The following is a 14,149-nucleotide window of genomic DNA, read 5'->3' as shown; positions in this document are numbered from 1 at the left end:
AAATATACTGAACACTGCAGAACATTGTTGAAAGAATTGAAGAAGACCTAAGCAAAAGGAAAGACAACCCATATTCAAGACTTAATATTGTTAAAATGGTAGTACTCCTTAAATTAATCTACAGATTCAAGGAAATACATATCAAAAGTCTAACATTTTTTTTTGCAGGAATAGACAAATTGATTTTCAAATTCATATGGAAATGTGAAAAATTCCAGAATAGGCAAAACAATTTTGAAAAAGAAGAAAATTGAAGGACTCATACTTTCTGAATTCAAAACTTACTACAAAGCTAGAAGAAACAAGACAGTCTGGTACTGAAATGGAAAGAGACGTAGAGATCAGTTGAGAGTCCAGAAGTAAACCTGTGTGCTTATGGTAAACTGATTGCTGCAAGGGTGACATTCAGTGGCGAGAAAGCATAGTCTTTTCAGGAAATGGTGCAGGGAGTACTGGATATCCACATGCAAAAGAATGAAGTTGGATCCTTGCCTCACACTATATAAAAAATAACTCCGAATGGATCAAAGACCTAAATGTAGGAACTAAAACTATAGAACTCTAGATGATGGCATAGGTTTATATCTTTGTGACCATTTAACAGACAACAGTTTATTAGATATGATACTGAAAGCAAAAAGCAAGTCAAGAAAAACATAAATCAGACTTCATCAAATTTAAAATATTTTGTGCTTCAAAGTACAAGAAAGTGAAAAGACAACCCATGGAATGGGACAGAATCATTCATCTGGTATATCTAGTACAGGTATAGTTTCCAGAATATACAGCTGAAAAACAAAGAGACAAATAACCCAGCATAAAAATATGCAAACATTTGAATAGACATTTCTCCAAAGAGCATATACAAATAGATGAGAAGCACATGAAGAGAGCTTAATATCATTAGTCATTAGGGAAGTGGAAATCAAAATCACAATGAGGTACCACTTCACATGAAAACCAGATAAAGGCATTACAATAAAGGAAGCTACAGATCAATATTTCTCATGATTATAGATGCAAAAATCTTCAACAGAATATTAGTAAAGCAAATCTAACAATGCATAAAAAGAATTATACACCATAACAGTTCTGAGTTGAATACTGCCTCTCCAAATTCATGTCCACCTCGATCCTGTGAATGTGATGTCATCTGGAAGTAGGGTCTTTGCAGATTCAGTCAGGTTAAGATGAGGTTAGGCTGGATTAGGGTGGGCCCTAAGCCAATGACGTATTCTTAAGAAGAGGGAAGTTTGGTCAGAGTCATAGAAGGTCATGTGAAGAAGACACAGACACACAGGAGAAGGCACTGGAAAGGTGGAAGCAGAGATCGGAAGCAGAGTGATGTATCTACAAGCCAAGAAACACTAAGGATTGCCAGAAACCACCAGAAGCTAGAATAGGCAAGGAAGTATTCTTTCCTAGGGCTTTTGGAGGAAGCATGCGGACCTGCTGATACCACAGTTCTGGACTTCTGCCCTCCAGAACTGTGAGAGAATACATTTCTGCTGTTCTAAGCAACCCAGTTTATGGTTGTTACAGCAACCCTTAAAAAGGATACAACAGCCAAGTGGTTTGTATTCCAGTTATGCAGGGCTGGTTCAGCATTTGAAAATCAATCAGTGTGGTCCGTCACATCAACAGGCTAAAGAAGAAAAATCCTATCATGTCAGTAGATGCAGAAAAAGCATTTGACAAAAGTCAACTCCCATTCGTGATTTAAAAAACAAAAAAGAAAAACAAGCAAACAAAAAACAACAATAAACCTCCCAGCAGACTAGGAGTATAGGGGGAACTTCATAAACTTAATACAGAACATCTACAAAAGTCCTGTAACTAACCTTGTACTTAATTGTGAGAAACTAGATACTTTTCCCCTAGGATCAAGAACAAGACAGTTATTTCTTCTCTCACCACTCCTTTTCAGCATCATACTGGAAGTCCTAGCTAATGCAAAAAGACAAAAGGAAGTAAAAGTTATACAGTCAAAAAGGAGGAAAAAAACTTCGCAGGTAGTATGATGTCTATGTATACATCTCAAGAAATCAACAACAACAAAACTCTGCTGGAATTACAAGGTTGCAGAGTACAACATAAATATACAAAATTACTGAAAAAACCCACAAAATCAATTCCTTTTCTATATATCAGCAATGAACAATTGGCATTTGAAATTAAAAACAATACCATTTGTATTTGCACCAAAAAATGAAACATTAGATGTAAGTCTAACAAAGTTTATATAAGATTTACATGAAGAAAACTCTAAAACTCTCATGAAAAATATCAAATATCTAAATAAATGGAGAGATATCCCATGTTCATTGATAGGAGGACTCAATATTGTTAAGATGTCAGTTCTTCCCAATTTATCTATCGATTCACTGTAGCCCTAGTCAAAACCCCAGCAAGTTACTCTGCAGATATTTACAAACAGATTGTAAAGTTTAAACAGGTAAAAGACACAGGGTAACCAACACAGTACCTAAGAAGAACCAAATGAGGGGACTTCTGTTACTCAAAGAGTTACTATGAAGCTACAGTAATATAGATGGTGTGGTATCGACAGAAACAAAAGTAGACATGTCAAGGTAACAGAATTGAGAGCCCAGAAGTAGACCTATACAAATAGATTCCAGTGATCTTTGATAAAAGATCATGGGCCACTTCAATGGAAAAGGAGAATCTTTTCAATAAATGGTGCTGGAACAGCTGCCCATCCACATGCAAACAAACAAAACAAACAAAAACTATACCCAGACCATATACCTTTCACAAAAATTAACTCAAAATTATCACAAACTTATCTTTAAAATGCAGAAGTTTAAAAAGTATAGAAGATAACATAGAAAATCTTGGTGACCTTGGGTTTGGTGATGACTTTTTGATACCAAAGCACTATCCATGAAATAAAGAACTGATAAACAGGACTTAATTAAAATAAAAAAAAAAACTTCTGTGAAACTTCTGTGAGAGGCACTAAGAGAATGAAAAGAAGCTACAGACTGGGAGAAAATATTTGCAAAACATATCTGATAAAATACTGTTACCTGAAATATACAAAGAACTCTTAAAATCTCAATAAGAAAACAACCTAATTAAAAGATGGGCAAAAGACTTGAACAGACTTCTCACCAGCGAAGATATACAGATGGCAAATAAGCATATGAAAAGATACTCAATATAACGTTAGGGAATGGCAAATTAAAACAACAAGATACCACTACACATCTATTAGAATGGCCAAAACCTAAAACACTGACAACACCAAATGCTAGTGAGGATGGGGAGCAATGGGAACTCTCATCGTCTGAGGGAATGTGAAATGGTACAGCCACTTTGGAAGGCAGTTTGGTAGTTTCTTACAAAGCTAAACATACTATACGATTCAGCAATCACACTCCTTAGTACTTACCCAGATGAGGTGAAAACATATGTCCACACAAAAACCTGCACAAAGATTTTTATAGCAGCTTTATTTATAATTGCCCAAACTGGAAGCAACGAAGATGTTCTTCAGTAGTTGAATGGACAAATAATCTATGGTACATCCAGACAATTAAATACTCAGCAGTAAACAGAAATGAGCTATCAAGCCATGGGAAGATATGGAGGAATCTTTTTTTTTTTTTTGCGGTACGCGGGCCTCTCACTGTTGTGGCCTCTCCCGTTGTGGAGCACAGGCTCCGGACGCGCAGCCTCAGCGGCCATGACTCATGGGCCCAGCCGCTCCGCGGCACGTGGGATCTTCCCGGACCAGGGCACGAACCCGTGTCCCCTGCATTGGCAGGCGGACTCTCAACCACTGCACCACCAGGGAAGCCCTGGAGGAATCTTAAATGCATAAATGCATATAACTTAAGTGGAAAAAGCCAATCTGTAAAGGCTACATACTATATGATTCCAACTGTAGGACATTCTGGGAGAGGCACAAAACCATGAACACAGTAAAAAGATCAATGATTGCCAGAGGTTTGGGAGGGTGAGGAAGGGAAGTATAAATAGGGAGCACAGGGGGTTTTTAGGGCTGTAAAAGTACTATAATGGTAGATAAATGACATGCATTTCTTAAAGCCTGTAGAATGTAGAAGAGAGTGAATGCTAATATAAACTGTGGACTTTAGTTAATAGTAATGTATCAGTATTTATCAGTTGTAACAAATGCACCACCCTAATGTAATATGGTAACAATAGGGGAAACTATGTGTATGGTTGGTGGGGAAGGTGTATACGGGAACTCTGTACTATGGCCTCAAGTTTTTTGTAAACTTAAAACTGGTCTGAAAAATAAAGTCCCTATTTAAAAGCATGCACACACAATGAGATACCACCTCACACACACTAGGATGGCTAAAATAAAGAAGATAATAAGAGTGTTGTCAAGGATATGGAGAAATTGGAACCCTCATACTTTGCTGGTGGGACTGTAAAATGGTAGAGCTTCTTTGAAAGACAGTTTGGTATTTCGTCAGGATGTTAAACATAGAGTTACCATATGACCCAGCAATTCTACTCCTAGGTATAAACCAAGAGAATTGAAAACATACGTCCACACAAAACTTGTTTATGAATGTTCATAGCAGTATTATTCATAATAGCCGAAACTGGAAAAAACCCATATAATCGATGAATGGACAAATGTGATATAGCCTGTAATGTAATATCATTTGGCAACATAAGGGAATGAAGGACTGATACAACATGGGTGAACTATGAAAACATTATGCTCAGTGAAATATTTAGTCACAGAAGACCACATATTACATGATTCTGTTTGTCCAAAGTAGGCTAATCCAAAGAAACAGAAAGTGTGTCAGTGTGTTCCAGGAGTTGGGGTTAGGGTGGGCGATGGGAAATGACTGCTAATGGGTATGAGATTACCTTTTGGGGTGATGAATATGTTCTAAAATTAGATAGCGATGATGGTTGCAAAATTCGATAAATGTAAAACTTTTGACTTTTATACCTTAAAAGAGTGTCTTCTACGGTATAGCAAATTATATCTCAATAAAGCTGTGATTTTAAAAAAAGCACCACTCCCAAACATCCGTCTAGCTTACGTACCCTTGTGGAATCAGCAAAATCAACACATGCTGCCAGGGAAAAACAGGTTCAAAAGGCTGGCTTATTCCTCTGGGCCCCCATCCTTCCTCTGATACTGCCTTCACGTAGATGTTTTTATATTTTGTCCAGCGTTTCCAGTTGTCCTCAGTGGCAGAGTTTCTTAGAAATCCTGGTCCACCACCTGAAGCCTTGTTGGCAAGCTTAATCTCATCTGTGGTTTTATTTATTTATTTATTATTATTATTATTTTTGGCGGTACGCGGGCCTCTCACCGCTGCGGCCTCTCCCATTGCGGAGCACAGGCTCTGGACGCGCAGGCCCAGCGGCCATGGCCCACGGGCCCAGCCGCTCCGCGGCATGTGGGATCTTCCTGGACCGGGGCACGAACCCGTGTCCCCTGCACCGGCAGGCGGACCCCCAACCACTGTGCCACCAGGGAAGCCCTGTGGTTTTATTTAATATCTGTATTTAGATTTATATTTCTGGTCCAGCAGTTCTCAAATTTTCTGGTCTAAGGAAATCTTTACCTTCTTAAATATTATTGATTTTTTTGTTTGTATAGGTATATGTCAATAATTACCATATTAGAAGTTAAAACTGAGAACTTTTTAATGTTTTTTAATTTACTTTAAAAATAGTAAGCTCAATATAGTTAATAACATAAATAACATTTATTTTATTTTTTATTTTGATTAGTTAATTTATTTTTGGCTGCGTTGGGTCTTCGATGCTGCGCGCGGGCTTTCTCTACTTGCAGCGAGTGGGGGCTACTCTTCGTTGTGGTGCGTGGGCTTCTCATTGTGGTGTGCGGGCTTCTTGTTGCAGTGGCTTCTCTTGTTGCAGAACATGGGCTCTAGGCACACGGGCTTCAGTTGTTGTGGCACGTGAGCTCAGTAGTTGTGGCTCACGGGCTCTAGAGCATAGGCTCAGTAGTTGTGGTGCACTGGCTTAGTTGCTCCGCGGCATGTGGGATCTTCCCGGACCAGGGCTCGAACCCATGTTCTCTGCATTGGCAGGCGGGTTCTTAACCCCTGTGCCACCAGGGAAGTCCCATAAATAACATTTTAAATTAAAGATTACTTTCAAAATGTTCGGTGATGTTTTACATTTTGGCGAATGGCTTTAATGTTTGGGTTAGTAAAAGACAAGTGAATATCCTACATTTAATTTATTGCAGTGTCACACATCATTTACTCTCTGGAAAACTCTATTGGATATTTATGAGCGAATTAGACTGAAAATGGCAAGTAATGTAGTGGTAGTATTGTGAAATTAGTTTTGACTCTGTGCACTCCCTAAAACATCTAAGGGGAAGAATTGGAGCCCAGAGCACACATTGAGAATCACTCTCTGGCCCATACCCTTCATCTGAGCTCCTAGACCACATGTGAGTCTGAGTGCCAGTGTTGCCTTCCACTCATGTGTGAAAATCAGAACCAAGCTACATTCTTGACACTTGCCTTAGCTTTAGCTCTCATGATTAGTAATCACTTAATGTTGAGTTCATCTGTTATTTGGCCTGAGCCTTGAGAAGATTAAACTCAGCTGTAGTTAATTCAGCCCCTTTTGCTTTTCCTGTGGCTCTGGCTCTGGCTCTGACTTCATATTGCTGGACTGGTCTGACTAGTGTTCGACCCTGGAGACAGAAGGGAGTGGGCCACGGTATTGCCTTTGGAATCAAAAGCTTCAGGCAGCCAGTTTCCAATGTGTGAGAGTATAGGTTCTTTCTGCTTCTCAGTTCCACCTTCACTTCCCTTTTCTTAGCACAATTGGGAGGATCTTAGGGTGGAGAGTTATCTTGAGCAAGTGATTATTTGGGGACTCTTCCAGACCTCAGCCTGCCCTTTCTGCACCTGCCACTTCTAGTAGCTTTCCTGGCCTCTTCCTTTTTTTCCCCCGTTTTTCTTAATTGAGTAAAATACACATAACATAAAATTTACCATCTTAACCATTTTTAAGTGTAACATTTCAGTAGTATTAAATACATTCAGAATGTTGGGCAGTCATCATCATCATCCATCTCCATAACTCTTTTCTTATCTTGTAAAGCTGAAACTCTGTCCCCCTAAAACTAATTCCCCATGCTGCCCTCCCCCTAGCCCGTTGCCACCACCCTTCTACTTGCTGTCTCTGATTTTGACTACCCTGAGTATCTCATACACATGGAATCATACTGTATTTGTCTTTTTGTGACTGGTTTATTTCACTTAGCATAATGTCTTCAGAGTTGACCCATGTTGTAGTATTCAGTACATTGCAGTGCTACCTGGAATCCTTTACCCGTCTTGCTGACTGAATTGTCTGCTAGTTCTTTCACTGAGGCATAATATTCACTTTTTCCTCTAGAGAACAAATGTCTTATACTTCTCTGTTCCCATAGCATTTTATTTATATTCTTTGTTATGTTATTTGTAATGTATTGAGAGTATTTACTTTGTGTCTGTCTCCCCAGTGTTAATTTGAGTTCCACTAATATTTGGAAGGTATCAAGATAATTTATAAATTTTCTGAGGCTAGCACAGTGGCTCATATCTAGTGGTCATTAAGTGTTTGTTCAGTGAATGAATGGAATCACACATAAAAGAACATCTCAGACTTCCAGCAGATACTTATTTTCTACTTGATCCTCACCGTTGTATAGTAAGCCAACAAGCACAGTCCTGCTTTCATTAATTTATTGTTTCATGTATTTACCCTAGTACTGAAGTGATTTAATAATGTATATTTAACGTTTATGTTTCAGTATTGTGATTTGTCTCATATTTTGACCCCCCTAGATCATAGCCTTATCATTTATGAAATGAGGAGAATGGACTAGATGACCTAGAGAAGTTACCATTGTTGACTGTTATTATTAGATTTGAAAGCTCCTTAATAACAGGAATCATGCCTTTCACTTCTACTGGAATCTTACATAGGCCCAAGTATAATGTCTCACACTCAGTAGTTGGTTAGCAGATTTTAAAGAAAGAGGTAATATCAGTGAATACTTCAGACGAATTTGATTCTATTTTTCACTCCATTGATCTTGTTAGATCCCTTCCCTGTGCTTCAGAATATCTGTATGTCCTTGATCTAGTTTGTTCTCAACTTTTGTGTGTAGCTTAAAAAAATTATATACATATATACACACACTTTAACCCTCTTAACCCTAAGAAGAAGAAAAGTAAGGTGCTCATTTACATCCATTTTTCAAGTGAGGAAGCTGAGTCTTCAGGAGCATAGCTGAGGAGCAGCACATTCAGACTCAGTTCCAGGTCCCCTGACCCCAGACCCAGTGTAATTCTTCTCTGTTTCCTCATCTGTGAAATCAGGTTTTCTTCCAGATCTAAGTGCCTGTGTTACCCACCCTTTTACACAACGTATCAGTTAGGGGTCTTTGGGAAGTCAGAGAAACGTGCTAACTTTACCAAAATGGGGATTAATTGGTAAGATCATGGAGAGTCTCAGAGGATTCGTGGGAAGGTTGAGCGTCAAGCTGGGAAATGGATAGGGTTCCAGAAGCAGGGACCTGAAGAAGCACCACCACAAAGGGAAAAACTCCAAGTGTTTCTTATTCTCTGTCGAAGAGTCAGAGTGAGGGAGGAGTGTTCTTCTGGGGCAGTTTTGTTTCCCCAGTGGGCAGCCTAGAGACATTTTTGGTTATAACTGAGAGAGATTGCTACTGGCATCTAGTGGGTAGAGGCCAGGAATGCTGCTAAACATCCTCTCGTGTCAGCCCCCAATAAAAAGAATTCACTGGCCCTACATGTCAGTAGTGTTGAGGTTGAGAAGCCCTGGATTAGGGGAAGGTACCTTGATTAATAATCGCACAAATTCCAATGTACCCTGTTGGAGGCAGGAGGACACTTAAAATGCTCTTACCAAAAAGAGGTGGAATAGATGCTAGACAGCCAAAAACAACATAAAAACAAAAAAGTACAACCGGGGCAATAATTCCAATCTTGGAATGTGAAGATGAATCACATGTTTGTAAATACAGTACTTGCGGGGTCTCAGAAAAAAGAGACATTTATAAAATATTTGAATTTTAAACTTAAACTCCAAAAAGATGCTAGGTGATTATTTATTATTAAAAAGGGCTCTTTGAAATGAAACTTAAATTTTCATGTAGAGTAACCTATAAAGAATATGTAGTATAAGCCTATCTAATTCAATGATAAATTAGGGTTTTGAGGGGAATTGTGAACAAAAACCTAGGATGAACCAAAATCAGAATCAAACTGTCACTAACTGAATTAAACCAAAGCACTTTATTTATTTATGTATTTCTTTGGCCATGCCACATGGCATGTGGGATCTTAGTTCACCAACCAGGGATCGAACCCGTGCCCCCTGCAGTGGAAGCATGGAGTCCTAACCACTGGACCGCCAGGGAGTCCCTAAACCAAAGCACTTTAAAGAAAACTTATAGTTTAAAATGAAACAGCTTATTTTTTAAAATTATTGAAGTCACATACAACTAGAACATAATTATATTCTCTAAATGGGGAAAAAATTATTTTTCAAAACTGATTCAAGCCAGCATTTAATTTGATTTGGATCCATGGACAATTTACCAGGACTGGAGTTTACTTAGTTATATTAAGAATATTTAAAAAAAAAAAAGAATGTTTCACACTATACCTGATGGTAGGATAATATTTAGTAAAGGATCCCCTTTCATTTGTCAGCAACTTTGGATGTTGCTGATACACAGAAACGTGAGGATGGTAGATCTGTGGGATGTGCAGTTGTATGTTAGAATTTCTGCAGCAGTTCACCTTGTTTTTTGCCTAGACAGGTAATTAGTGTTAAATCCAAGTAGTAGGAAGATTGATTCAGCCCATAATTTTCCTTCCTTTTAACTTCTTTTCACACCGTTTCAGTATAAGCCGTATATATGTGACTCAGAGCTTGTTTATTTGGTTTCATATTTTATAACACCTTTGGTGTACCAGACCGGTTTTACTACCCTGAGGAAGTCTAGAAATGACTAGAAGCTGCTTCTCCCTGCCCTTCCAACATGATGGCTTTGGGTCCAGCTGTGAAAGGGACCTACTGCCGTGTCTCCAGGTTGTTCACTGAGTGAGCCTTTCTCTGCCTGTGGTCATTAGCCCCAGGGCCACACAGTTCATTCACCTCAGCAGGGTGTTGTTTCAGGTGAACCACTGTCTCCCAGAGAAGATTGTGGTGTACCGTGATGGAGTGTCTGATGGCCAACTAAAGACAGTTGCCAGCTATGAGATTCCTCAGCTACAGAAGTGTTTTGAAGCTTTTGAGAATTATCATCCCAAGATGGTGGTATTTGTAGTTCAGAAGAAAATCAGCACCAGTGTGTACCTGTCTGCTACCGAGCACTTTGTGACTCCCTCCCCCGGGACTGTGGTAGATCATACAATAACAAGCTGTGAGTGGTAAGTGGGCGAGACACAGTATTTCAACAAGAATAGGTTGGAGAAGTTGTCTGTTCCCTGGGTATTGGAATGGGGAGGTTGCCTAGAGAGATGTGGAATGGAATCAGAGATTTTACTGTTAAAAAGTAAAAATTTAAAAACTATTTAAAACCAACAATGAAGCTTTTACCTCTTAAGTGTATAATGTTGAACATACAGTCTTTTCCTAAGACTATGCATGCTTAACCTCTGCACACAGATGTCATTTCTACCACCATTCTTAAATAGCCTGTTGAGTCAGGAGACCTGAATTCTCAGCCTAGTTTGGTCCTTGTATGTCCTTGATCCAGTCATTTGACCTCTCTGAGCCTTAGGTGAAGGAGCTAGAATGATCTCCAAGATCTTTTCCAGCTCTGGCCAAATCCAACTATACCATTACTTTGTACTTTTTCCTTTCTAGGGTGGACTTCTACCTTCTTGCCCATCATGTACGACAGGGTTGTGGCATTCCTACCCATTATGTTTGTGTTCTCAACACTGCACACCTGAGCCCTGATCATATGCAGAGGTGAGCTGACCAGTAACCTACTCCTCACTTGTAAATAATTCAGGCCAGGGAGCTAAGGCTAAGACCTGGAATTTTAAAACCACTGAATTAGACAAACTGGATCACTGGTTTTTGGCTTAATAATTTTCTGATTCTCTTTGGAAGCATTTTGAATCTATCTTTTGAAGTTGGATTTCCTAATACTCATTTTCTCTTATATAATCAGAAAAGACAAATACTGCCCACTGCCAGGAATATTTACCCCTTGAGTTTCTTCTTGCCTTTCATGATAATGGTATCTGTTTGAGGTGCGACTGATAATCCTTGTTGTACACTAAAATTACTTGGAGACCTTTCAAAAAATACACCCAGGCTTCACGAACTCCAAGCATTCTGAGGCATTCGCATTTTTAAAAACTGATTCTAATGATTATCACACACAGCCAGGTTTGAGATGCATTGCTCTTGCACTCAGATTATATCAATACTTTGCTGGGGTACTTACCTTTCTGCAGCTTTTTCTTGAGGCAGAGAACAAAAACAAAAACATGTTCTCCCTGCTGTTTTCCTTGTTTTGATATAAAAAGAGGAGCACCTAAAGTGGGAATTTCCCCATGCCCTCTTGACTTACAAATAGTGGAAATAGATACAATTCCACTTAAAAATAAGGATTCCCAAAAGTTGCATCATCTATTCCTCAGTCCCCCAGTTTGCTGGTAAGTATGCTGTGTCACACACCCAGAAGTACATAATGTGCTCCAAATTGAAGATGAAAAGTGAAAAGGATCATGTTTTCTTCTTGGCCTACAGGTTGACTTTCAAACTGTGCCACATGTACTGGAATTGGCCTGGTACCATTAGAGTTCCAGCTCCTTGCAAGTATGCGCACAGGCTAGCTTTCCTATCAGGACAAATCTTGCATCATGAACCAGCCATCCAGCTGTGTGAGAACCTGTTCTTCCTGTGACTGAACAATCAGGACATGGGCTGGTCAGAGCAATCAGACTTCTGAACTCAGCTGTGAACTCAGCTGTGCAGGATTAACAGTGACTGAAAGGGGTTTTGTGTTGGTGTTTCCCCTTTCACCAACCCAGTAGAATAAGATATCTTTTTTTTCTTTTCTCTTTTAAACCTGATATCACCAAGAAGCAGTTTCCACCCTAAGGATCAGCTAGAAATTGTCTCGTTGCCTTTGTAGAGCACATGGCGGGTAGTCTGCTACTGCGTGGGTGAAGACAGGGGACCCTTTACTTTAGGAGCCTCCAAAGCCAACTTGAGCTGTAGAAACCCGCAGAAGCAGCGATTGCACTTACAAACTCTGTTTACTAATAAGCAGTTCCCATTTCTGGTGCCAGAGGTGATAATGAATGAAGTCTTTGCAAGTTTCTTAAAGTAGAGAGCTACTTTATTTGGGCAACTGGGAAAGGTAAGAAGGCAAGGTTTTTCAAGATATGCCTATTGCTGGAAAATGTGAAAGGCATGTAGTAAAACCAGCTGGTGGGATAGTCAGGCCCTTGCTGACCTAATCTTCTCTAGGGATTGAGTTAATGACACGTGACTTGAGCTGGCTTTGAAAGAGGTGTTTAGCTATTCCTTGGCCTCCTAAGAGAGGCCAAATGCAGTTTTTTCTGTATATTTCAGTTGCTTTATAGCATGCCATGTTGATTTCTTCCTACCTCCCTCCCTGCCTCATATACACACACTCAGGCACAAGACAGCTTTGCTTCTTGTTACTGACCTTTAGTAAGTTTCAGTTTTTTTAGAATTAAGCATCAGAACCTGTGAAATTCAGCAGCTTGGAAGGTTCATGAAGGGGGCATGAGCTTTTCTTTGAGTATTTTTTTTTTTTTTTTTTTTTTTGTGGTACCCGGGCCTCTCACTCTTGTGGCCTCTCCCGTTGCGGAACACAGGCTCCGGATGCGCAGGCTCAGCAGCCATGGCTCATGGGCCCAGCCACTCTGCGGCATGTGGGATCTTCCCGGACCAGGGCTTGAACCCGTGTCCCCTGCATTGGCAGGCGGATTCTTAACCACTGTGCCACCAGGGAAGCCCGGCATGAGCTTTTCTTGACCCTTTCTCCCCAGTGTGTCACCTTCTTTTCTGTTGATATGTTTGCAAATTGAATCACTCATTTCCCTTGCTCAATACCCTCTTCCCGGCCGTTGGTTCATTTTGTTAGGAGTTTTTCTGAATCCATGTTACGATTTCTAGAAGTTGGTTTTGGGAAACATGACAGTCCTTCCAAAGTCCAGACGTTTCAGTTTAGAAAGTTGTCACTGTGTCTGTGGGTTTCAGTGTTTTGGGGAAGCACTGTTTTTGTGTGTTTATTTTTCCCCGTTTAAAAATTTCCAGTCCCTTCAGGGCTAATTCAGTCATACCTTGCTTTACCTGGGTTTTAAAAGACAGTTACATTTAATCTTTTCAAATTTGCATTTATTTGTTTTTTGGTATGATGGCAGGGAGGGGATGAAGCAGAAATCCCTATTTTATATGACAGTGTGTGAGAGGAGAAACTTCAGCTTAGAAATCTTTAGAAGAAGAAAACTGAGCAGGCGTTGCGTTGGCAGAGGGGGAGCGGCTCTGGGTGTCAGTGGTCTCAAGTGCACTTCGGTTCCTTTTGGAGTGAGGGACAGCAGAAGGCTGAGACCTGGGATTTAAACACCATGGAATCAGACACATTGGATCACTGGTTTTTGGCTTAACAGTCTCTGATTCTCTTTGGAAGCATTTTGAATTTGTCTTTTGAAGTTAGATTTCCTAATACTCGTTTTCTCTTATATAATCAGAAAAGACAAATACTTGAATATAATACAAAAATTTCACTTTTTATTCCTGGTTTTCTTGTCTTGTTTTTTCAGTCTTAATGTGAAATGACTGGGTCATGGGGTGGGAAATAAATAAAGACAAATTTGTATAAATGTGTAGTTGTATTTGAAATAATGTCATTGACATATGATATTGATATAGTTCTTTTCCTTTGTAGAGCTGTAACACTTGTTAAAATTACTAATTTGTTACTAGGCATGCTGGATGCAGCTCCAGTATTAGTACCCAGGTAATTTCACTGAGATCTGGCAGTAAGATTTCTTGGAAAAGACTCTAACAGTCTTACTTCTGGGACAAATGAGGCAACAGTGTGTATGTGTGTGTGTGTGTGTGTGTG

At 39.6% G+C, this 14,149-nt stretch overlaps 1 protein-coding gene across 2 annotated transcripts in view; it reads left to right on the top strand.

Moving 5' to 3' along the window:
• The window catches only part of PIWIL2 (piwi like RNA-mediated gene silencing 2), an 87,052-nt gene extending 75,099 nt beyond the window's left edge, over nucleotides 1-11,953 (top strand). Inside the window, exons 20-22 of one of the 2 annotated variants that reach the window (XM_065878566.1) lie at nucleotides 10,207-10,460; nucleotides 10,900-11,007; nucleotides 11,797-11,953. In XM_065878566.1, the coding sequence (XP_065734638.1) occupies nucleotides 10,207-10,460; nucleotides 10,900-11,007; nucleotides 11,797-11,953 (519 nt within the window). The remainder of the gene's footprint in view (nucleotides 1-10,206; nucleotides 10,461-10,899; nucleotides 11,008-11,796) is intronic. The other variant, XM_065878567.1, reaches the window with a different exon arrangement.
• The last annotated feature ends 2,196 nt before the right edge of the window (nucleotides 11,954-14,149 follow it).

This window comes from Phocoena phocoena, chromosome 6, assembly GCF_963924675.1.
Source record: "Phocoena phocoena chromosome 6, mPhoPho1.1, whole genome shotgun sequence".
Lineage (NCBI taxonomy): Eukaryota > Metazoa > Chordata > Mammalia > Artiodactyla > Phocoenidae > Phocoena > Phocoena phocoena.
The sequence above is the reverse complement of the archived record's forward strand: the minus strand, read 5'-3'. Positions and strand labels throughout refer to the sequence as shown.